The sequence below is a fragment of the Ictidomys tridecemlineatus genome, chromosome X (genome assembly GCF_052094955.1).
Source record: "Ictidomys tridecemlineatus isolate mIctTri1 chromosome X, mIctTri1.hap1, whole genome shotgun sequence".
NCBI classification, from domain to species: domain Eukaryota; kingdom Metazoa; phylum Chordata; class Mammalia; order Rodentia; family Sciuridae; genus Ictidomys; species Ictidomys tridecemlineatus.
In genome coordinates this window covers 19,522,286-19,546,457 of record NC_135493.1, presented here as the reverse complement: position 1 = coordinate 19,546,457, position 24,172 = coordinate 19,522,286, and the positions used below count along the sequence as shown (strand labels likewise).

At 37.8% G+C, this 24,172-nt stretch overlaps 1 protein-coding gene across 2 annotated transcripts; it reads right to left on the bottom strand.

Moving 5' to 3' along the window:
- Positions 1–7,010: 7,010 nt before the first annotated feature.
- On the bottom strand, positions 7,011–23,532 carry Rap2c (RAP2C, member of RAS oncogene family). Of its 2 annotated transcripts, none has more exons than XM_013363966.3 (4): positions 23,402–23,532; positions 21,016–21,808; positions 18,144–18,455; positions 7,011–9,514 (listed from the first exon to the last, which is right to left on the bottom strand). In XM_013363966.3, exons 2-3 carry the CDS (start codon positions 21,286–21,288, stop codon positions 18,177–18,179), a joined length of 552 nt encoding a protein of 183 aa, XP_013219420.1. In that variant the 5' UTR covers positions 21,289–21,808; positions 23,402–23,532; the 3' UTR covers positions 7,011–9,514; positions 18,144–18,176. The 2 variants fall into 2 exon arrangements, with proteins under 2 accessions (XP_013219420.1, XP_005337753.1); XM_005337696.4 differs by lacking the exon at positions 23,402–23,532 and adding an exon at positions 21,950–22,161.
- Between the last annotated feature and the right edge of the window lie 640 nt (positions 23,533–24,172).

Here is a 24,172-nt window from a genome sequence, read left to right as displayed (position 1 = left end):
TCCTTTTTGTTTGATTCTTGAGAGTAAGAAGACTAGAAGAAATTTTGTTGACTTTTCTGCATTGGGTGTGGATTTTTTTTGTTGTTGATGTTCTCTTTTTTTTCTTTTCTTTCTTTACTTTCCTTTCCTTTTAAAAAAATTGTTTTGGTATTGAGGATTTAACCCAGGGGCACTCTATCACTGAGCTATATGCCCAGCACTATTTATTTATTTATTTATTTATTTATTTATTTATTTATTTATTTATTTCTGGCACTGGGAATTGAACCCATGAGTGCTCTATCACTGAGTTATATCCACAGCCCCTCCTCCTTTTATGTTATTTTGAGACAGGGTCTCCCTAAATTGCTGAGGGGCTTGCTAAATTGCAGAGGCTGAGACTGAGCTTGTGATCCTCTTCCCTTGCCCTCCTAAACTGCTGGTGTTACAGGTACTCAGCATCGCACTTGGCTGGATTTGAGTTCTTTTTGTGACAGTCTCACTATGTGGCTCAGGCTGGTCTTGAACTCCTGGGTGCAAGTGATGCACCCACCTCAGCTTTCCAAGTAGCTGGAACTACAGGCGTGTTCCATCATGCCAGCCTGGATGTAGCATTGATGGAAATTGATATAAATCTGCTCTAAGAGGGCCACTCCATGAATCCTTGTGGATAGTCATGGAAAATGCCCACCTTACCTCCCCGCTTGTCACTAGCAGTTCAACATGCCTCAGGCTGAAATTACACACACTCCCATTCTCAACTAACCCCAACCATCTCCTGTTGTATGAAGTTTCTATTAATAGTATCATTATTCACCCAATTGAGTTCAGTTCCAAAAACCTATTAATCATCTGCTTTGTGATAGGTATGGAGGGAACTAGTGAGTGAGACATAATCCTTTTCCTTTCAGAGCTCACTGTCTTGAAAAAGCAGATAGATGAGCAATTTCAATGTCTCAGTAGGACACGGGCAAAGAAGAAGAGGGAGGATATTTCAGAGACAAGAAAGACAATGAACAAAGACATGTGAGTGTATGTAAGAAGCTACAAAGCCATTTGACATTCAAGGGGAAGATGTAAGGGCAGAGTGGTTTGAAGGAGGACAGACAAGTTGGCAAGGCCAGGTCATGCTAAGAAATTTGAACCCAACCTGATAGTGAGAATTAGTCACTGGAGAACTTTTGACTGTGGAGAATTGGGATTGTACTTACATTCTATTTATATATTTATTTATTTAGGAACTGGGGATTGAACGCAGGACTGTTTAACCACTGAACCACATCCCCAGCCCCCTTTTTGAAAGTATTTTTTTAGTGTAGGTGAACACAATGCCTTTATTTTTATTTATTTATTTTTATGTGGTGCTGAGGATCAAAACCAGTGCCTCACTTGTGATAGGCGAGTACTCTACCACTGATAGGTATGGAGGGAACTAGTGAGTTCAACCCCAGCCCAATCCCCAGTCCTTTTCATTTTTTTTTTTTAATTTTGAGACAGGGTCTCTCTGAGTTGCTTAGGACCTCAATAAATTGTTGAGGCTGACCTTGAACTCCTGATCCTTCTGCCTCTGCCTCCTGAGATGCTGGGATTACAAGTGTGCACCACTGCACCTGGTCTGTAAATTTATGTTCATAACAGATCCTTCTGACTGATTTTTTTAAAAAAAGAAAATTAGAATGAGTCAAGAGTGGAAGCAGGGGAACCCATTCAGGAACCAAATTATTTATGACTATTCAGTTACCCACACTAGATACTACTTACTTTCTACCCACCCCCCCCGCCACCACCACATTGTAATCTATAATAACATCAAGTCCTGTTGCATAAAATTCTATATCCAATATTTATTTAATCACTCAAATTATTGAATGCTTCTATGGGCTCAGTGCTGCACTAGGTGAAAAAGAACCCATTTCTCTCCAAAGAGAAGCTGATTCCCTTGTAGGGGTGACTGATATGTAAATTCATAATTTTGAAATAATCAGATAAATATTCACTGGGTAGTATCTAAAGTGGAAATGGGAGGAGCGAAAAAATCTTCCTTTAAGGAATGAGAGGGAAACCAGGGATCCAAGGTGGTGGGGTATGAGTAATGAGGATAGGAAAGAGCCCCTCAGAGGGGAGAGGCTTGGGGGAGGGCTTGCCTATGATAGGAAGACCTTGTGAATAGGCATGAGAATGGGAATGAGTAGCCTTGTTCAGGAGCCAATGATGAGTCTGGTGTCACCTGGACCAGACATTCTGAGAAGCATGGAAGAAGATGGGCATGAATTTGGAGGGTGGAGCACATTGGAATGTGAAAGTCTTTGCTTTGAAGTGGATCCTGGAGAATTCTGAGAAATATATAAGCTGAAGAATGTGATACAACCAGATTTGTGACTGGAGCTTATATCTTAGGCCACTTTAATGTACCACTGTCTCTCTGATTGTGCCCTATTAAGCCTCTTGCTCTGTGTCATTTATATTATTGCAGCAGTCTACTGACAGACATCCTGCCTCTGGTAGGCCACTTCCATGCTATCCTTGATATTGACATCTTTCTGAAGCACCATCCTGCTCCTGCCATTGTTCTGCAGCATCCTGCCTGGGGCTCCTCCTGGCATGTGTAGTGTGGTATGCGCTACTCTTACATTCCAGTTTTTGCTGTTTCCTAGGCTCCTCCCCTTTTCCTCCCCCCTGCACTCCCTCTGCTATCCTTGCTAACTCCCAACCCTGCCAGCCACTCTCAGGGCTTTTCTTAATCTCATCTTTCAAAGCCTATCTGATATTTCTTTATTGCAAATTTCTCCTTAACCTTCCAGAACCCACACACAAGGCAAGTTCTGACCTTCCCTTGAACTGCACAGGGAGAACAAATTCATTCCCTTCTCTGGGTTCCCTGACCTATGGTACATGCTGATATTAGAGCACACCTCATAATTATTCTTGAAAGTCTGTCTCCCAGGCTAGACTGGGAACTCCACCAGAGAATGGGGCCCTATGGCATTCCTTTGATAAATTCAGCTCATAGCACCATGCCTGGGCACATACTTTGAAACCCAGTGAATGTTAAATAAAGGTACTGATCTTCTTGTCCCATTTTTTGTCTAGAATAGTTAGCCTCCTCACCAGGCAACTATTTACTGTCAATGGTAAATCACTTTTTTCTGGGCCAGGTTTTCATTCCTAGGTCACTGGAACTATTTGTATTTTTTATTTTTTTATTTTTTTTTTAGCCAGCTGGATTGCTGAAGGTTTGGAGCGCAGGATTCTCCTGAGTTAGAAAGCAAGGGTTTATTCTTCTCATCCCAGCTGCCGGAGGGACTCAAGCAACCACCATGGCTTCAGCTGGCAAACAGCATGGGAAAGCTCACATATGGGGCTGGGGAGGTAGCTCAGTTGTTGAGTGCTTGCCTGGCGTGTGCAAGGTCCCAGGTTTGAGCCCCAATACTAAAAAAGAAAGCCCATATATGACTTCTAAATGTTCACCCCTTCTATTCACCTCTGTATAATTTGGGGCCTGAACAAAGGACCAAAAAACATTCTGAGATATCTTGGAGAATGACATAATATCTACACATCAGATCAGTTGGAATGTCTCTGTCTCTCTCTCTCTCTCTCGTTGTTATTCTACTGGTTGAACCCAAGGGCATTCTACCACTGAACTACATCCCCAGCTCTTTTTATTTTGAGACAGGGTCTTGCTAATTTCAAGGCTGGCTTCAGACTTGTGATCCTCATGTCTCAGCCTTCTGAGTCACTGGGATTACAGGCAGGTGCCATCATGTCCAGCCAGTTGAGTTTTTTTCTAAAGAGAGGCACACATGTGTCCAAAGGAGGGACCAGAGAAAACTGCCCATTGGTATCAGGGCTTCCTTGATCTCCCTCTTCAGTAGAGGAACAACAAACCCTCTTCCCCTTATTTAAAAATCAGAACTCTCAGGAATCCTTATATTTCTTAACTATAGATTTAATATCTGTCCATTTTTAAGTTCCAAGAAAAGTTAAGCATGATTTTATGTCTCCTCCTCCCAACTTTTAAACTTTATGGCAGCTGGTAGGAGCTTCAAACTACTAAGCCCAGGACATTCCTTGGGGCTCACAGTATGAGTAACTAAGTACCTAGGGCCTTAGGAGCCAATTCCTGGAGGGCTTTCTGGGTCATCTGGGAGTCTCTAGTTACATGGCCGACTGCATGAATCATTGCACAAATCACTAAAGTTGAAGCACATACATGGGGATGACATTGTTGGTATGACCTCATGTTAAAAGACAACCTGAAAATTGGTTGGCAACAATTATTGGTATCAAAGGAGTTGGAGACTAAGTCTTGAGAGCTGGAAAATGTGGAGTAAAAAAACCTTCTAATAGCTTCATTACTCATAAAACTATGGCAAACACAGAAAAAGGGACGATGCTGGGTAGGGTTCAAGCAAATTGGGTACAAGTTAGTTAGTAGGTACAATGAGAGAATGGAGCAGGGACAAAGGCAGAGCAGTTGACTGTAGAGAAATAGATAAGGGGATTACCTGATGCTTTGCAAGGAGCTCATGAGTTGTTGTTTCATCAAAGAGGAAATATTTGAGTTTTGGGGTCTTTATATGAGCATTTCCCACTCATGTAAAAATAAAGAAGGTTCAGTTCTAGAGAAGCTACAGAATCTACTGGAAAGGAAACCCAGGTATGGGATTAAATCCCCTTTCTTGATTGCATTCTTATCCCTTGAGGGATAAGTGCTTCAGTCCAGTCACAGTGTACCTGTACAGACCATGTATGTATGATATACATTTCTCATTAAAGTGAGTTTAGAAACAAATTTTATAAACAAAAATCAAAAGCAAAAACAAACAGCCAAGCACAGTGTCACATACCTGTAATCCCAGTGAATCAAGAAGCTAAGACAAGAGGATCACAAGTTAATTGTCAGCCTTAGCAACTTAGTGAGAACATGCCTTAAAATAAAAATTTTTTGAGCCGGGTGTGGTGGCATATACCTGTAATCCCAGTGGCTTGGGAGGCTGAGGCAGGAGATGGTGAGTTCAAAGCCAGCCTCAGCAACTTAGTGAGGCCCTAAGCAACTCAGCAAGATCCTATCTAAAAATAAAATATATATAAAAAAGGGCTGGGGATTTGGCCCAGTGGTTATGTGTCCCTGGACTCAATCCTTAGTACCAATTTTTTTTTTTAAGGTTGAGAATAGTTCAGTGATAGAGCAATCCCTAGGACTGGAAAAATAAACACATAAAGCCCAAACAAAACAAAAACAATTTGGTTTATAGAGAATGAAGATGTGGAGAGAAAATGCACTTCCCATGCTACCTGAATGCTGTAAATATTAAAGATCAGCAGGAAATGGCAGTGTTAGAATTTTCTGAAGAGCAAACTGCCTTACTGACTCTGTGACTATAATTTCATAAAATATTGAGTACCTATAATGCATTACAGATAAGCCAAAGTCCCTAGAGTTCATAGTCTATAAGAGAAAACTCATGAATGATAAGACAACAAATGGACCATTCCCATTTGGGAGTGGGGTAACCTGGGCCATTGAGAACAATGCTTATAGGAGTATGACTCTTTGCACATCCTTTGATGTGACTCAGTCTTGTCCTCCACTCAAACCAGAAGTTTAGGGAGAAAAAGGGTGCAGCTGAGCTCTGCAATGGATTCAGGATACAGCTGGTAAATCTAACTACAGTTCTTTTGGCACTAACCAGGCTGGATTCTGCCTGGAGGCCAAAGACTGCCATATCCCTGATTTAAGACATTGCCTTTCCAATGAAAAATAGCTATAATGAAAATAGCTTATGTCTTACATAAACTCTTAGCAATATAAGACACACATTACCTTTAAATAGCACTCATAGTATTTTGTTACATATAGACTGACACACTGACTTAAAACAGCTACTTCTTGCTATATTTTTTAAAAATCTGGTTTCCATGAGCTTTGTAATTTTAATAGTACCCACCTGACTCTACCCAATGATGAATTCATTCAAAAGCTTCTCCAAAAGAACCTTTCTCAACATCTTGTTTGACCTTGTCTTTATGAACTTAAGTCAACTTTTCTGAGTCTTGGTTTCATCAACATAAAATACGGACAATCAAATACAAAACACCAGATAGTAGTAAATTTTAAATTAGAAAAATACAGGTGAAAGCAGGAGCCTATCTGAAATACTGTCCTTGCCTTAAACCTGAATGAAAAGACTTGTAGTGTTGGATCTTGATCCCAAGATGCTCTATACTGAAGGAGTGTGAAGATTAGACACATCTTCTCCAAGGAAAAGAATGAAATGAAGAGGACAATGGGGAGGAGATAACATGATCTCTCTGTTGTAAGAGTCCTCTAATGGTAACCAGTGCAGATCTGGTTAATTTCCCTTAGCTCTTTTTATTAATATTTACTTTTTAGTTTTAGGTGGACACGATATCTTTATTTTACATTTATGTGGTTCTGAGGATCAAACCCAGTGCCTCATGCATGCCAGGTGAGTGTGCTGCCACTGAGCCACAACCCCAGCCCCCTCCCTTAGCTCTTAAACCTTATTCCAGCCTCTCATCTCTCCCTCTGAGTTATTCACTTTGTTAGAAATGTTGACCTTGCTGGATGAAGGGACACCACTCTTGCAGTGGAGAAAAAGAGGAAAGGCCCTGAAATCATCAGTGCTTTCATTGCAAAAAAAGGCATTTTGGACTGCAAGGATAGCATCTAAAACAGCATAATATGGGATGATGGATGGAGCCCAGTTGTGCTAAGTTATATGTATTATACCTTCTTTTTACTCATTATTTATAATTTCCAATTTATTTATGAATTATTTCACTTGATTAAATATTACATGTTAGGACATATTTCAGTTCCCCCCATATATGTCAAAATAGTGACTAAGGAAATAAGTGAACAATGTTTAATTACCATTTAAACATGTACTGTAATACAAATTATCATTTTTATTAAAAGTAAAGACTTGGAGTTATGAAAAAGAATTACAAGTGAGGAAATCTAGAACAAGAAGTGATACACCAAATAATTACAGAAACCAACCTCAGTAATACAGATGTCTATTTTATTAAAAAAGTTACAAACAGGTGGACTGCAGGGTCGTCTTACAAAATGACAAGAATGAAATCTATTGGAAAAATTTACTTTTACAAATCTTTAAAGGTAATTGTTCAATGTTTGTACTTGTTATTCGAGATTTTACCTTTCACCGATAAAGTTACAGTACATTAGATCCATGATAATAGGTTACATGATTTTATTAGCAAAGCCCTACTGCAGTGATTTGAACAACTCCTAAACAGATGCCATAGTAAAGACAAGACATATATTGCATTTAATATTAATTTATTATCCTAATAAGCAACATGCAATCTATTGAGGAAGCTAAAATAACTTTTGGTCCCTTTTCTTAAAATGTGCTGGAGAAACCACCTTTAAAATCACTTTCCCCTGATTCCTGTGATCCTAAGTGAATTCAAGTTAAATTTGTAGCTGAGGTCAATGACAATGAACACTTTAACAGAGAGAGATAGGTTTGGGGAGCAGGTTTGGGGAGCAGGGTAGGGAACAATATCCATAGGAAAGAAACACTGTATAAAAATCAATAATCGGCAGAAAATTTATCATGAATTATTTGATTCCTTTAGAATTTCATAAAGTTAATAAGAATAAATCATGATCACTTAACCTACTTTGAAATGAGCATTTGGTTTTAAGTTTGGTATTAAAGTGCAAACTTAAATTGTACTCATTTCAAGCAGTTTATAGTAAAAACAATGTTTCAATTGCTTCTATACTTACAATTTAATAAGAAAATTCAAAATTTAAGAGCAAGAGTTCACTTTGGGGGAATTTGATCAGGAATCAAATGCAACACGATTTAAAAAAAGGAAATCAAAGTTTAATCAATTTCTACTCAATAATTAATGGTCATGCTGACCAATAAATCACATGAATACAGATATCACTGTATTTGAACATCACACACAATATAAATTTAAAATTGCCACACCCTTCCATAAACTGTCACTGCATATATTAGAGCTTTCCTTGACAAAGTTATTGAGCGGTTATTATAGATCAAAAGTATAGTTTTGGTTTTGTTTTGTTTTATTTAGAAGCATGTTCAAATGACTAAAGCTGGGCTCCTAAAATCGAGAACTTTGGTGCAGTAGGTGAGCTGCAGTTACTAACTTCTGCAAATTAAAAGCACACAAATAAAATCAAATAAAATCCAACAGCAAAATACTGTCAACCTTACACAACTGAAAAATCTTTGCTATGAAAAGCACTCGTTGATGTTAAAACTGAACCAAAAAAAAAAAAATCACTCTTTAAATTTCCTTTCTGCTTCTATACCTGTGTTACTGTTAAAATGTTCAAGTATTCAGACAAAATGTGCTGATTAGGTAAACAACGTGGAAGGCAATGGCTATTAGAAAGCACATTTGCAAAAATAAAAAATAGCCCAGAGACTTGGTGCTATTCTCCCTCCTGTTACACAGATTTTGTCTCTACTACGAACATGCTTCTTGAGAAATAACTAAAAAGCAATCATGATAGTGCAAGAAAACTTTAACAAATATTGCTTTAAACTGTTATTCAGAAAGACAAATATTAAGAACTAGAAAGTGTATATGATTTTATTTGAATTCAATTTTACATGTGCAGAAGTCTACTAGATGTCAATTACAAGCCTGACAGGCAAAGCTGAGCTATCTCTGTTTAGGTATACAATTAATTTACCATGGATACAATATCCCTTTTCAAAGGCATTGCTAAGTAGGTCATAACTAAATTTAGAATTCACAGAAAGGAAAATGTTACTGCCGCAATTCGATGCTGTAAATGAGATTAACACGTGTGAAAACCTAATGGAATCGAAAGCTTAACTCTTCAACTAAATGGTCTATAGTCAATTTCCAATAGCAATAGTAACTTTTCAGAATATGTTAATTACAAAAACACAGCACAAACTGCACTTGAGGAAAAGGGATATTCCATCCATACAGGTAAAATGTGATCTTTAGTTTCTTTTTACAACACTGCCACACGTAAACAAAGTCTCAAAGTATTAACCAACCATTTGAAGGAGAAAGATTTTACAAATAGGATGAAGCACTGGTACGAGGTAATATACAGCAGTAACCATTTGTTTAAGGCTCAATTTTTTCTCCATTATAACTTTCTTTTAAAAGGCATTGAGTAGGTAATACTGAGTTTGAGTATTTAATAAATACAACTTGAGAAACTGATTAAAGAAATCAATGAAAATATTAAAAATTAACCCTTGCATATTAGCCATCAATAAGAACTTAGAAAGCTATAAAAGGACTGATTGATAAAGAACAGATTTTAAACGTATGGTAAACGTGCTAAGCATTCTTGTTTAAGGTCGTTGGATCTTGAAGGCCAAAGACCTTATGCACTTAATTAGATGTATGGCAACATGCTGTAATAGAGACAGGTTTACCAAGGCTCAGTTCTGCAACCCAGGTTGTAAAGTTCTCCAAAGCAGCATCTGTGCAAATTTCCTCTGAGTTTTATCTGCAATTAAGATAAAAATGTCATAAAAATATAGAAATACAGATTATAGTTTCAAAAAACTGGAAACAGAAGCAGTAACAAGAGTAAGAATCTTTAGGTGGACTTTCACTGTTTTCTCCATCAGTTTGAGTAAAAAAGCAATTTTCTATGGCCCTGAAATGTCATTAAAAAGTAGAAGCACAGTATTGATGCACTGGATATCACATACTGTGTCTGTGTAACTACTCCAGTTGGGTTTTTAAAATTTTATTAGACTTTATACTTATGCAATATTAATGTTTCTTACTAGTTTAAACCATCTTAGAGTATACATGTGGAAAGTGGTGCTTCTACTTTGAACTTGATACCTTCATATTTTAACTGGGAATGCTATTAGAATTAAATGCATATTAATTATGAGTAAACTTGACAATGATAGATTTTTTCCAATTTAATTTTTTGGTAATTTTTCCTATTCATTTAATTTTATTGAGACAAACTGGCACTTTAAAAACTTTCACCATAAAGTGTTAATTACATTGCATTCTGGGATATCTGAAAGCTTTTTGGCAATTTAAAATAAAAAAAACATGATTCAAACAGTTTAGATATTGAGCACCTACTAGGTACACTAGTTTGAGCTAAATGCAAGGTGATAGCAGCAGTTCACATTTCCCACTATAGTATGCCTTTTTTTCAAACATTCTCCCAAACATAAGGACCTCTGTGACTGGGATTCCTCAGTCTCTGCTATTATAGCTGATAGATTTCTGCCCTTCCATTTAATATTGTGGAGGGGGGGATCTATCATTCAGACAGATACAATGTCCTTCAGCTGTGCTGAATCACCAACTAGCTTCTAGGGGAATGGAATTATGTTTGTTTTTTTAACATAGTAGATAAAAAATGTAATCATAAAGCCAGAAACAAAAGAGTAGCAACTTGGAAAGAATGCCAAGAGAAAACAGTGGAAGCTCTGGAAGGGTTCTACCAACGTTTATAAATGCATAATTTTAATTTTATTTGACAGCTGTACTTCTGTAGTGTTCAAAGGGCCTGATAGAATGCTTTATTAGTAGCTGTATCATAAACATGATTACTTTTGAAGAAGGTAGCTCCAATCATTATTGAAATTCTGCCACCTAAACACATTAGAAAAAAGAACAAAATCCTCCTTCATAGAAAATATCATAGAAACAGTTTTTCTAATTAAATTAAGAATTTTTTGCATTAAAGTTAATTGTTAATTAGGACATGGGTTATTTAAGTCCAGTTTTCTCATTATTAAAACAGTGATAAAAATACTTTTCTCTCAGGGTTGTTGTAACATAATATATGAAAGTACTTTATAAAATGACTGTACAAATGTCATGTATTATTTTCATTTCTTAAGTATTATAAATGTCTAGAAGACCAGGATTGTGTCTTTGATATCCAGACTAATAACGTATGTATTTTTTAATTCTGCTTTGAATTTTCATACCTATTTAAACAGAACAATATTTCATTACATATTCATCTCCTTATGAAGAATATTTAGGAATTCAGACTACCTGCAATTAATTTATTAAATTCACTATAAATCTGAATCTACATTTTTCAAAATAAATAATTACAGAAAGTTTGAGATTTTCAAATGTTTGTGTCTCTTAAATATTAAAGACTTATAAAATGTTTAGGTTTTCTCTGAAATCAAACTAAGAAAGTAGTTACTATTTATATCTAACCCAAATCAACATTAATAATACAAACCAGCTTACTGACCATAATATATATTAAATAAAAGTTTATATATTCATTACTACCCGCCTCACAAAAGCCTGGTTAACATTTGTTTCATCCGCATTTTACAAAATGACAATAATCCAATGAAATGTTCATATAGATAAATGCTGAGTCATATTCAACATATCAACATTAGATATACCTTTAAATAAAGTATTAATGCTGGCTACTTTTCAAAAGAGTAATATAATTCTGTACAGTAATAAATCCTGAAGCAAAATCTTGCATTAAACCAAAAGGACGGTGTCTCTCAGTTTAGAACTTTACAGAAGGGAGAATGTAAATATTCTTGCTCCACAGTGACAGCAAAATTTTTAGTGTATTAACACTCTTATTCATTTAAAAAAGGAAAACATTCCAGAGGCTTAAAAGCAGCTGGTCAAATTAGTACTTTTTTAACTGACAGGACACTAGACACATTGCAAAGGTGTAATGCTGCTTTCAATATAGAACAGATTATCCTTGTCCTCACAAGTTTTCAGTAAGACACCCAACAAATCTTAACTCTGGAGGCTTCTGCTCAAACACTTGCTTAATTGATTGTTTTTATTTTGTACTCTTACAAGTTTTTATTTAAAAAATAAAAAATTGAAACCAATCAAACAATAGTCCAAACCTTTTGCTCAGTAAATTGTGAAATACAGTCTCCTGAGTGGGGTAAATTGGTACACAAGAGAACCAAACAGAACTGAAAGAACAGAGATCATTATTTATGTCAGCCAGAAGAAAAAAGAGAGATTCTTGACTCAAGACTAACACATCATTTCACGAGGCAGCAGAATGCCTGGGATGTTAACAAAGGCTCCTGAAAGGCTTAGCAGTTAGTGAATGTCTTTTTTGCTTAACTGGATTTACCATTTCTCAATACAATGGTATTTACTAGCATTCTTTCTCTCTCCTTTTTTTTAAGCAAATATAAATGTGCAATCATAGTCATTTTTCTTTTTTCTCTCCTTTGAGAAACATGATATTCTGGGGATTTAACCAAAGAATTTTTTTGAAAATTAATTTTCCTTCATATTTTTACTTGGCATTTTCATATCCAAGTTAAATATTATTTGTATTAGTGAAATACCAGGCTGACATTCTGTTATCTGACAGATGCTACTTTTTTTTTTTGGTACTGGGGATTGAACCCAGGGTCTAGCTTTACCACTGAGTTACATTCCTGGTCCTTTTTTTTTTTTTTTTTTTTTTTGAGACAGGGTTTCCCTAAATTACAGAGACTGCTCTCAAACTTGAGAGCCTCCTGCCTTAGCCCTCTGAGTCACTGGGATTACAGGCAAGTGCTCCCATGCCTAGTCTAGAGGTTACATTTAAAAAAAAATATTTTATGTTTCATTTCTCTATCCTAATTTTCCTGATACTTATGATATGAATGCAGGTGGAATCCTGCTTAAAGGATGCATACACCCAAAATATTTATGATAAACCCAGGGTAGAAGGGAATAGCTATTTTCCTTATGTCCTAGACTTAAAACTCCCAAAAGTTTAACATGAAGGATTTAATTCTGAGATCTCAAGTAGTGAAACTAGGTCCAGTGATAATAAACAGTAGTGTGAGCTAAATGATCCAATCCCACTTGCTAACTGAATCAGACCTGATAAGGTACTGCTCCCCTCAACTGTATTTTGTTGATTTGAGACCTGGGCCTTGCTAACTTGCCCAGGCTGGCCTAGAACCTGCCATCCTCAGTAGTAGGATTACAGAGGTGTGCCACCACACCCAGCTTAAATCGCACTTTCTGAATGTGATATTCCTAACACTGTGGCTAATCAAAGGAATTTGGGAGTATGTTTTGGATTGGAAAAGTTTTCCCAACAGCTGACAAGACTTCAATTTTTCTTAGTGACATTATCTTCTGAACTATAGAATTCCACTGAGAAGTAATCCCATGAGGAGAATATTCCCTGTAGCATGGCTAGAACACTTCCTTGGTGGCAATTCTCCAATTTCATGATGTAATTTTTGTTAATTCTACTGATGGTTCATTCTAAGCCAGAGAGGTAATGGAGTAAAACTCAATGGCTCATATGCATTTCATTCTGCAATAAAAGCCTAATCTTGAGGTTAAAAGGAAGCAATTAAAGAGGGAACAAATATACAAAGAGTCATTCTAATCACCAGACACCTTCACACCCAGAGCAGGTCTAACTAGACACTGTCCACTATGAATAGTCTCAAACCATGAACCCTGTGGGGATCAGTGCAGGTCTGGGAGAATGAAAGGTGGCAGAGAGGTCAAAGCAACTCTTTTCTTCCCTTTTACCCTAGACCCACACTAGGCCTTCATGGTACATACTATTCCAAAGCATGCTTCTTTCTCCACTCAGTTCTTCCACTCCATTCTGGCTCACCATGTGAACTGGATGACAGATGAGAATTTTAAATAAGCCATTTCTCCCACTTGAAGTGATACACAGAATAGAACAGGAGAAGGAAAAAAGGAAAGTATCCAACCAAACTCCCTACTACAACAGAATTTCACCTGTGTTTTACTGATATAATATTTAACTTGGATATGAAAATGCCAGCATTTTAAAGCAAACAATGATTTAATCTCGAGGATTTTCCCCTCACATTTGCTAAATTCTCAACACATTGTATCTAATGAAAAACTGGAAAAAAAAGATTAGAAACATTTCTGATTCTACCTTTTTCATTCATTAAAAAAATCCTGAAAATGCTTATTAATTCCACTGTATTTAGAAAAAAGTTCCGCTGGGCACTGTGGTACACACCTGCAATCCCAGTGATTCCAAAGGCTCAGGCAAAAGGATGGCAAGTTTGAGGCTAGCCTTAGCAACTTAGTGAAACTGGTTGTCAAAAGAAAAAAATAAAAAGGACTGGGAATTTAGCTCAGGAGTAGAGTGCCTCTAGGTTTAAATTCCTGGCACCAAAAAAAAAAAAAAAGAAAAAAAAAAAGAAAAGAAAAGAAAAAAGTCCAGCTGAACGAAAATGGCATTCGTAGATTGTTCAGCCTTTTAGGAGCCTTTGTTAACATCCCAGGAATTCTGCAGCCACGTGAAATGATGAGCTAGTCTTGAATCAAGAATCTCCCTTTTTCTTCAGGCTGACATATATAATGAACTGGGGCTGACATAAATAATGATCTTTGTTCTTTCAGTTTGCTTCCTGGTGTTTGGTACTCTTATGCACCATTTACTCTATTAGAAGAACCAGTTCCATAATACATGGGAAAATGGATAAAATCTTGCAGAAGACCTTCAAATTGTAGTAAAGAACACCTTTTTCCTCATTTTATTTCTTTATAACTTTCATCAATACCGGGCTGACTCATAGGAATCTTTCAAAACCTGTCTTTAAAAAACTATATTTGACAAAAACATATACTAAATTGTCCATTTAAAGGATAACTTTAATGCACTTCCCCCTTATTTTAAGATATTATCATGCTATTTCTTCAAATGCCTTTTGTTTAGAAATAACTCTATCCCACATCCCCTCAAATCCTACCCCTTTCCTAAGACCTCACTCAGATGCTACCACTCCTGAGCTCCTTTAACTCTGTGGTTCTTAATCAGGGGTGATTCTGCTATAGGGGGACATTAAGCAATTTCTGGAGATATTCTTATTTTTCACAGCCAGGAACCTGGGGGATGCTATCTCTATCTAGTGGGTAGATGCCAAGGATGCTGCTAAACATCTGACAATGCAGAAGACAGGCTCACATAACAAAGAGCCCAGAATGTTGAGACTGCTTTCTACTTGCTCTGAATTCCTATAGCACTGTGATTTACTTCTTTCATATTATGAGATTATTCATCCATCCTTCTCAATAACAATGTGCTAAAACACTAGACTGCCTATTACGTACACCAGTATGGAGGAGCTATGATGTAGTGAATACAACAAGAGAGTTGCAATGACCTGGGTTTATATTATACTGCAGCTGTACAGTAAAAGAGGTCTTTCAAAGCATTTGATGGTACCCCCCCCCTCAGGTCAGTAAAGAAATCAGAATGATGACTGTGTATAAAAAATCTGGTCATGCTTCCAAACTTACACTAAAATATCTGCCAATGTGAGTGTAAAAATCGAGGAAATAATCCTTGGAGCCATGAAGATAAAGAGGAGTTAGGCAAGAGATCCATAATGCAAATTAAAAGGTAGTAAGAAATAAATGTGAGAAATTATAAGGAACAATTCTTAGAGCATTAATAGATTTTCCCTTTCAGATAAACGCAACAGATTAACAACAATGATCCCAGTCTGTTTTAAATTCTATTATTTCTAACTTAGACAAGGCACTCCTCTAAATATGAAGAACAAACATCTCTCAAATTACATTTGCCTATCAAAGTTTGATCTTCAATCTAGATTTGGGACTGACAGACTTCATAGCTTCATGACTCACAAGCTACAAGATTTGAAATCCATTAGCTTATTTTTTAAAGGTGAATCGTGAGCAAGAATAATCACAAACTTTACTAGCTTCAGATTACTGATTTCAACACACAGCAGTCCAGTCTTATTTGACACTGGAAAAAATCTGCATATGATAGACTTTGTTCTAATAAAAGATTTTATTCAGGGAGTTCCCTTCCAATATTTTCAGAAATTCAGCTGATTAGATATTTTATTTCAAAGTCTATACCTTCATTCATGTATTGCTCTGATAAAAACAAAGCCATGCAACAAACCACACAGGGAACTTGACGTATCACTAGAAAAGTGAGTAATTGTTAGTATTAATAATTTCTGATTTTTAGTACATTTTTTGAGACAGTGTCTCATATTTGCCCAGGCTGACCTCAAACTTGGCATCTTCCTGCCTCAGCATCTATTAAGTAACTGGGATTACAGGCATGCACCTTCATGCCTGGGTTGATATTTCCTATAATAATTAATAAGAAATATAAAAATAATTGGCTAGAGTTTTAAAAAATCCCTATGTATGCATCCCTGGAGGTAATCAAATGGAAAAATAAGTCACATCACAAAAACTGCAAAATGAAATAAGATCAAATAATTCAGAATAAAAAAGGTTTAAAAGCTTTAGAAATTATTAATTTAAACTAATTAATAAATTATTAATTAGTTTAAAAGCTTTACAAATTAATAACAATGGCCCTCTATAAGAATATTTGTTATTCCATTTACCTTCTATAGCTGTCTACATTCATGATGAGAAAAAACTGGCAAAATTTAGTGTGATTTGATCAATTTTTTATAAAGATGATAAAACTAAAACAAAACGTATATAGTAATGTCCTCTGCCCAGTTAATGGTGTCAGTTAGAGAAAAGAGCATAATGGTAAAGATGCAGTCACCACACAGAACTTGTTGAAACCTGAAGCTGGCTTACAATTTAAAAAGAGAGATTACAGAAGCAATAGCATGGGACTCAACTGCCTACGTGTCTGTCCCCTCCTGAAATAACTATACTGCAAGTGTGACACTATCAACAAAAATTAGACTACAGTTGAACAGTGACTTTATAAAAATAATAGATGTGCCTAGATAGAAGAAAATAAATGAGTTTGCAACATATTCTGATATGCTAAAAGCTGATGAGTGAAAGCATTTTGAATGAAGCACTGTTGTCATCCTTCATTTTCAAAGATGACACTACCTGACAGTAGACCTTGTCTACAAAGATAAATTAGGGACTGTTAGTCTTTTCTCCCGGGAGCACATATGAAGCCAGACCTTTGATTAGGAATCATCTCTGCAATCTGAAATGCCTGTTGCCATTTGCAAAACTGCCTCCTAGACTCGAGGTCAGCCTTGGCTCAGAAAGATCAATTTCATTCCTGATATTATTGGGCTAGTCTGGCATTTGCTGTGGTTTCTCAGTCATCCATGATATTGTTTGTTTTTATCTTATTATCTAAGTGTTACTGTCTAAGTGAGATCATTTGCTCCATTACAATCAAGACTAAAATATGAATAAAATAATTTCATTTTAAGTGCTAAGTTTTATATAATCTTACTTTTTCAAAACTTGTTTCATTAAAAACAACCTTTAGCACTTAACTCAATGAAAGGTATAAAGATTTATTTTTCTTATTAATTCCATTAATTATTAATTGGGACAGCACCTTCTAACACATCACAAATGATTTAACCAGATTCTCATTTGGACCATATATTCATAATGAAGTCAACGTATATTGTGGCATTATAATTTATCATCATCACAGGTCACTTAAATTCCTCAAGTGCAAGGTACGGATGAACTTGATTAAATAATCATCCTGTTAAATCAAGCACTTTGGTGATGGTAAATTGATGGCTTCAATTAAAGCAACTCTCTTGTCCAGAGTATAATAGCATAAATGCATAGGAAACATCACAAAACTAATCATATTTTGAGACAATTTCTGAATGTTCTCCAGTGTATTTTAGATGTTAAATCAGCAAAACAGGGTGAAGGTGTATTGTCCTTTGACTTTCCCCAAAGAAATGTTATCAATAAGGCAGAGAGGGAAGAACAGCAATTCAGTTTAAAAAATAAGTCTTTTAAAAAATATTTTAAGTTGTAGATAGACACAATACCTTTATTTTGTTTATTTAGTTTTTTATGTGGTGCTAAGAATTGAACCCAGTGCCTCATACACTCTAGGCAAGTGCTCCACTACTGAGTCACAACCCCAGCCCCCAAAAAATAAATCTTAAAGGTGGGAATATTAGGCAATTTTTTACCTTTGTTTTGTCTATCTGCATTTTTTAAGCTTTCTGCATTGAATATTGACTATTTTATGTTGAGGAAAATGCCATTTTAAAAATAAAGAAATTTAAGGTAGTATCCTATGTACTACTGTTATCCAGATTTTTGTTATACTTCATCAAAAAAACACAAAACACTACCTAGTTTATACAGTTTCATTAACAACTAACCTGCTCGGTATGGCCATGATTGAGGTTATCTTTTTACTGGACAACACAAGTTGTACAACACTGATCTTGCTTCTCGGGCAGTGATGAATAGTTCATTTGCCTGACGATCTCAGCAAAAAGTTCATCCACCATTGATTTACTTTTTGCCGATGTCTCCATGAAAGGGCAGCCCCATTCTTGAGCCAGAGCTCTGCCTTCTGAAGACATAACCTCTCTTTCTGGTTCCAGATCCACTTTGTTTCCTACTAGGATTAGTGGGACTTTTTCATATCTTTTCACTCTGACAATCTGATCTCTCATTGGCTTGATATCCTATTCAAAGAATCACAAAGAGAAAGAAAAATTATGTGTTTGCATAACAGAAGCATTATAGTATCACAAAAGTCATCCCTCCATAAGTACATAAAGCTGAATCCAAAATAAAATCACACACCCCAATAAAGAAAACATCATTATTTTTTTTCCATCAAGTAGATAATTTCTATAGGCCCTGCTAAATGCAGGATGTGCACTAACCTTAAAACTTATATTAACACTTCTCCCACCTTCAGTCTATATTGATTAAAAAATCAAGTTCCCAAACATGATTAATCCATTCATACATGAGGATGTTTGGCCATCTCCCTAAACCTGCCTGCTTGTCATCGCTCCCTGTAACACCTGTTATCCAAGCACAGGATTGCAGCACTCATGCATTCCTAGCCATTTAGCAAGAGGGCTTGAGAGAAAGTTTTTTAGGTGGGAACAAAAAATACTTTGTAATGCCTAGAAGAACAGTTTTTAAAACAGATTAATACACTCAAATTGAATAGTTTGTCTTTATTACAATAAAATCAAACACCTTAAAATATACTTAAGTACAGTAGAAAATATTGTCATGGTGATCACCACTGAAGAAGGATAATGTAGGGGGAATATGGGCGGGAAGAAATCATACTTCTCTTTGCCTATGTTTGTTTTTATTACTTGATTTTTTTCCCTTCCTGTACTACTTTTCTTGAGTAATTACAATTAATTACAGAAGAAAAGAGTCTTAACAATTTTCCAGTAGCAATAATTTTGGGGGAAGACAATATTATAGATTTAACTCTAGCATTACAATTTTTGTGATTTTCCTTTCCTTCTTTTTTTTGAAAATGATGGTTGAATTTATTGTATATACATCAGAAAATAGTCATTCAAGGGACATAAGTCATAGCTAACAGCCAAGTTCAAATTTGCTGTTTGTGATTTGCCTTAAATATAAATGTGTATTTGATTTGAATAGTTACAAACAGAACATTTGTGGGTGGGTCAAAGGGAAAACAAGGAATCCAAGAACATTTCTAAAAATTCAGAGTGATCTTATATTTGCAACAATTTAGTTTGATCCCATATCAATTCCGTCTTCAAGGTTAACTTCTTTTAACTTTGCCCTTACAGAACACAAGTTCAGCTGAGAATCCAAACTTATGGAATTTGGGCTCAAGAGTCTAAGTCTCTCTGTTGAAATAATGCTACAGGTTTATACTGCCTATTTATGTGTATAACAGAAGAGGATATAATGGAAATCTTGTGAAACAACCTTCAAAAGACTCCCAGTCTCAAGAGGGTCAGCTGAAAGAATAACAAATCTCCTGAGAAGCCTTTAGAAAGAAAATCTGTCAAATAGCACCTTTAGTACTTTGGTACTTTTGGGGTGGGGGGGAAATGCTTTATGCTACTTTTGTCTGGAATTTAATCCTACATAAAATGAATTTTAGTTTGGTCCCAAAAGCTTTGATTCATTTACTTCAAAGTTATCTTTTAAAAATAATCTCTGAAGTTGCTATACGAGGGTACTGGAAAAACTCATGATAGTAATTTAACTTAAAATATTAAAGAATGTGAAATTAACACATTGCATAGGCTAAAGCACTTAAAGTCTCTCAAGTAAGCAACTCTAAGTGCATACCTTAAATGCAGAAAAAATATCCATTTCCTAAATCAATGGAGGTCAATATAATGGGTCAATATGAGGTTATTTATTTTCAAAGAATAAATAGCAACATTTATTGCATATCTTAAAATAACGTTAAATCTTCATTCTGTCTCCCAGTGAAGGACAGGACAGATTTTCCTAAGAAATTGGACCACATCCAGTTTGGCTACCCTGCTGGGGTAAGAAATCTGCACTTGTTCACTGTTTCCAGACTCACATATTTTCTATAAATATAGGATATGATACCAGAAATAATCTGGATCAAATGTAGAAAAGGAGAGTCATTCTTGATTTCTGGTGGTTATTAATTCTAGGTACTAGCCATTCCCATGGGTAACTTCCCTTCCTACTACATGCCCCCAAGTAAGTAAATAAGTAAGTAAAATGCCTAGAAGGCAGGTCTTGAGTTCTTCATCTTGCAGCACTAAGATTTATGGCTGTAGTTGAGAAACTTGGGAGAGAACAGAGAGGGGGTGGGAGAGGAAAGCAGACCCAGGTCTTATCTATTCAAGAGATAATGGGCTCCAAATAATTTTTTCCTTTCAAAGCTTTCTATTTACCCGAGATTATCTGTTAGATGTTGTTCTGTGAGTAGGTTAATCAATACTTGTTGAATTGAATAAGCAACTTCAGAAGGTTATATTCCAGGTTAAACAAATTCAGACCGACCTATCTCATTTTCATTTTCTTTTCTTTAAAAATAACTTTAACATATTTGTTGACGCTCGTTACTTTAGCACTGTCTATACAAACCATCCGATACTTTTCCGTGCCAGGAGTAACCTCAAAAATGTGCCATGTCCAACTTTGAAAAGGAAAACACAGTCATTAACGCACGGTTCAAGCAAATCAAAAGTCAACGTAGAATTACCACACCCCCTTCTAACAAATTACAAGACTCGTTTAGGTTACCTGGAAAGACTGTTGATTAACCAGACTATAAACCAGGATGAAACCTTGGCCGTTTTTGATGTAGAGATCTCTCATGGAGGCAAACTGCTCCGTTCCTGCGGTGTCCAGAATTTCCAGCACGGAGGGGGAAGAGTCCACTTCGATCTCTTTGCGGTAGAAGTCTTCAATGGTGGGGTCATATTTCTCAATGAAAGTCCCGGTGACAAACTGCACAGTAAGGGCAGATTTGCCAACCCCTCCGCTCCCTAACACCACTACCTTGTATTCCCTCATGAGTCTCACCTTCTCTAACTCCTACCAGAGTAGGGAAAAGAACACCCCGCTAGCTGCGCTGCGGCTAGCCTAGGCGGAAGGTGGGCGGAAATCTGCGAACTGGGGAGGAGAGTGCAGAGAAGCAGAGGGCCCGACCGGGGAAGAAGAGGAAGTTAAAGGAGGGGGAGGGGAAAGAGCGGAGTGTCGGGTGGGTGGGGATGGGATGGTAATGCCCTTCCTATAGGAACTGGAGCCCAGGCAGGGGGCGTGGGGAGGAGGGTGAGCCTCCGAGTAGACGAGCGAGGGTGGGGAGACGGAGCACGCCCCCAGGAGGGCAGGGGTGGGGGCCGAGGAAAGGGCGTCCAAGGAGGAGCCCGCAGACAGGGGTTGCCCGGCACCCCTCCCCCGCCCTTCACACAAAGGGGCCCAGGGACCCCGCTTCCTGCTAGCGCCACGGAGTCGGTCCAGGCCTACGGGCTCCGCTCCAGTCACCGCCGCCGGGGCGGGTCTTTGGGCCCAGGCTCCCGCGGGGGTCGTCGGCCTATGAAAGGAGAAAGGCGCACGTTACTCGCCTGACCCCTGCCCCAAGCCGGCGGCCCTGGCTGCCATCTCTCCCAGCTCCCACTCAGAGCAGGCTGCTGCCGCCGCAGCTGCAGCCGCAGCCGCAGCCGCCACCGCTTACCCAGCTGTCCACACCAGCTCGGCTGCCTGGGAGGCTGTCAAGCCAAGGCCATGGCCACCCGCTGGCTCCTATGTCCGAGGGCCGCCCCAGCGCCGCTGCTCGCCAAGGGGAAAGGGGCGGGGGCCGTCCGGCGGCGGCGGCCGCAGGGACTCTAGGCGAACCCACCTCTTTTTTTTCTCACCCCCCACCCCCCACCCCCAGCGTACACCCGGAAGGGTTTCCCTGACACACTGGCTGAGGTGCCCCAGTTCCCCCAGACTGGACGGGATCACTTCCGGTGGGGAAAGTCCCACCTCTCCGGGGCGAGCCGGGTGGCGTTGGGGCCGCGCCCTGCTGAGCGAGGCAGGCAGCCCTAGACAGTTTCAGGTCGGGGCTAAGGCCTTGGGAAAGGGCCCCTCTGAGAACCTCCAGCGTTTCTACTTTCCCGCCCGCAGCCGCTGCTGACTGTCCCACCCCTAAACCCGTTGAAGTCCCTTGGCTTCTTGGCCTCCACCAGCTGGGTCTGAGCACTCGATCCGCTTCTTGGCCGGCGAGGATCGCCAGCTAATAATCTAGCAATCGGGAGAACGTCAAACATCCCTGGACTAAAAGTTGCAGGAAAAAGAAAACAGCTCAGGAAGTTTATTATCTTTGCTGGTATTTCTTCCCACTTGATCTTTTTCTCAGACATGTATACAGACTGCCTTTAGACTTGGCTTTGGCGTTTATTTCATATGTGGTGTTTTACTTAGCTGTGCCTGGCAGTTAAATACACACTGTACTTTTATTATCCAGCAAATCTGCCTTGACTCTGGTCCGCTAGCAAATACTAAAGCCACTCCTCTTTTTAAAAATACCAAGACTCAAAAACAAAAGCATTAGACTTTCTACACGGTTTTGTTCCCATTTGATTTGAACCACTACACAGCAGAAAAGACCAATATTTAAGGAAGAGTTGGTTGGACATGGTCTAGGCCTGTGGACTACTTTCATTTAATTTTTGATTATCTGCATGTATAACATTTTGCATGGTTGGCTCTTCCACTTTAAAATTTTGTTTTAAAGGCCATCTTTCTTAGCCACTAAAATTAAAAAAAAAAACAATAACTCCAGAGTTAAACACTAAGTTTCCATTTTTAGATAAAATTGTTACTTCTTACATTATTTTTCCCTCTGCTGACTTTCTACTTGTAAACTTTGTGTCAGTTCCACAGGCCCCAGGGTCAGAAGTCTAGGTTATATTTTAGGTATGTCACTCCATTTTTTAAAAATTCAAGTTCACCCAGAAACTGAGAGATTCGGTGGCTAACTTGGTGAAAATGACCCCAAATTTCCTTAGTTAAAAGCTGTAATGGCTAAACTGTATGAATAGACATGTATACCCAATCCAAATTTTTAGACACTAGAAAACAGGCAAATCACAGTAGTGTGAGGTTCCACTGTCCCTCCTCAGTATCCCCCAATGCTACTTACAGAATTCAAAGGACAGTTTAGCTCAACTTCTCCACCGCCAGAAGCTGGTGCAATCTCTCCAGAGAAGTCCCCAGCACTGACTCTAGTTGTCCTGGGCCTTGCCTGATATCTGAGGCACTGCCCTCTGCTGGAAGAGCTTTGGTCTATGAATTATGACTCTCCCCATAGGTCACTGCTCCTTCCACACGTGCTGTTGCTGATTTGGAGTTCTGCTGCTCATGTCCCTTTCTAGCTGTCTCCAGACTGTCTGGTGGAATCCTCAGCTCTCTTGTAACTGAGTCTGGAAATTTCTCTTCTGATCCAGCTAATGTTGAGCAATCATATCAAGTCTCTGCTCTTTTACTAAACTGGCACAACAGAAAGTTTTATTATTTATTTATTTATTTTTGAAGTCGTCTCACCTGTTGGCAACTCTAATATCACTGAGTATGTTGACTGTGTTTTGGAGAGAGTTCTTTGTTTTTCCATACAGTGAAAAATACTACTGCCCTCAGTGCAGAGTCCTGTTGAGTCCCTCTCACCAACTATAGGGTGGACAAATGTCACTCATTCTCAGTCTGAAGAGGTTTTCTAAACTTTCTTAGAAGGTGTTAATTTCACTACTGATTAGGAAAGTCAACAAATGGAAGTAAAAGTTCTTTAATTATTTTTTTTAAACTATTTCACAAAATTGGATACTATGCAGCTATTTACATGGTAGATTGGTAAGTGCCAATATGAAAAGATGGCCAAGATATATAGATGACAAAGGCAAGATACTGAACAAATGTA

What these genes read in the sequence shown, in the direction of transcription:
- Rap2c (XM_013363966.3), bottom strand. Translation starts at nt 21,288, where the DNA reads ATGAGGGAATACAAGGTAGTGGTGTTAGGGAGCGGAGGGGTTGGCAAA. An exon ending in TTAATCAACAGTCTTTCCAG is followed by an intron (nt 18,456 to 21,015) that starts GTAACCTAAACG and finishes TTCTTTGAATAG; the next exon opens with GATATCAAGCCAATGAGAGA.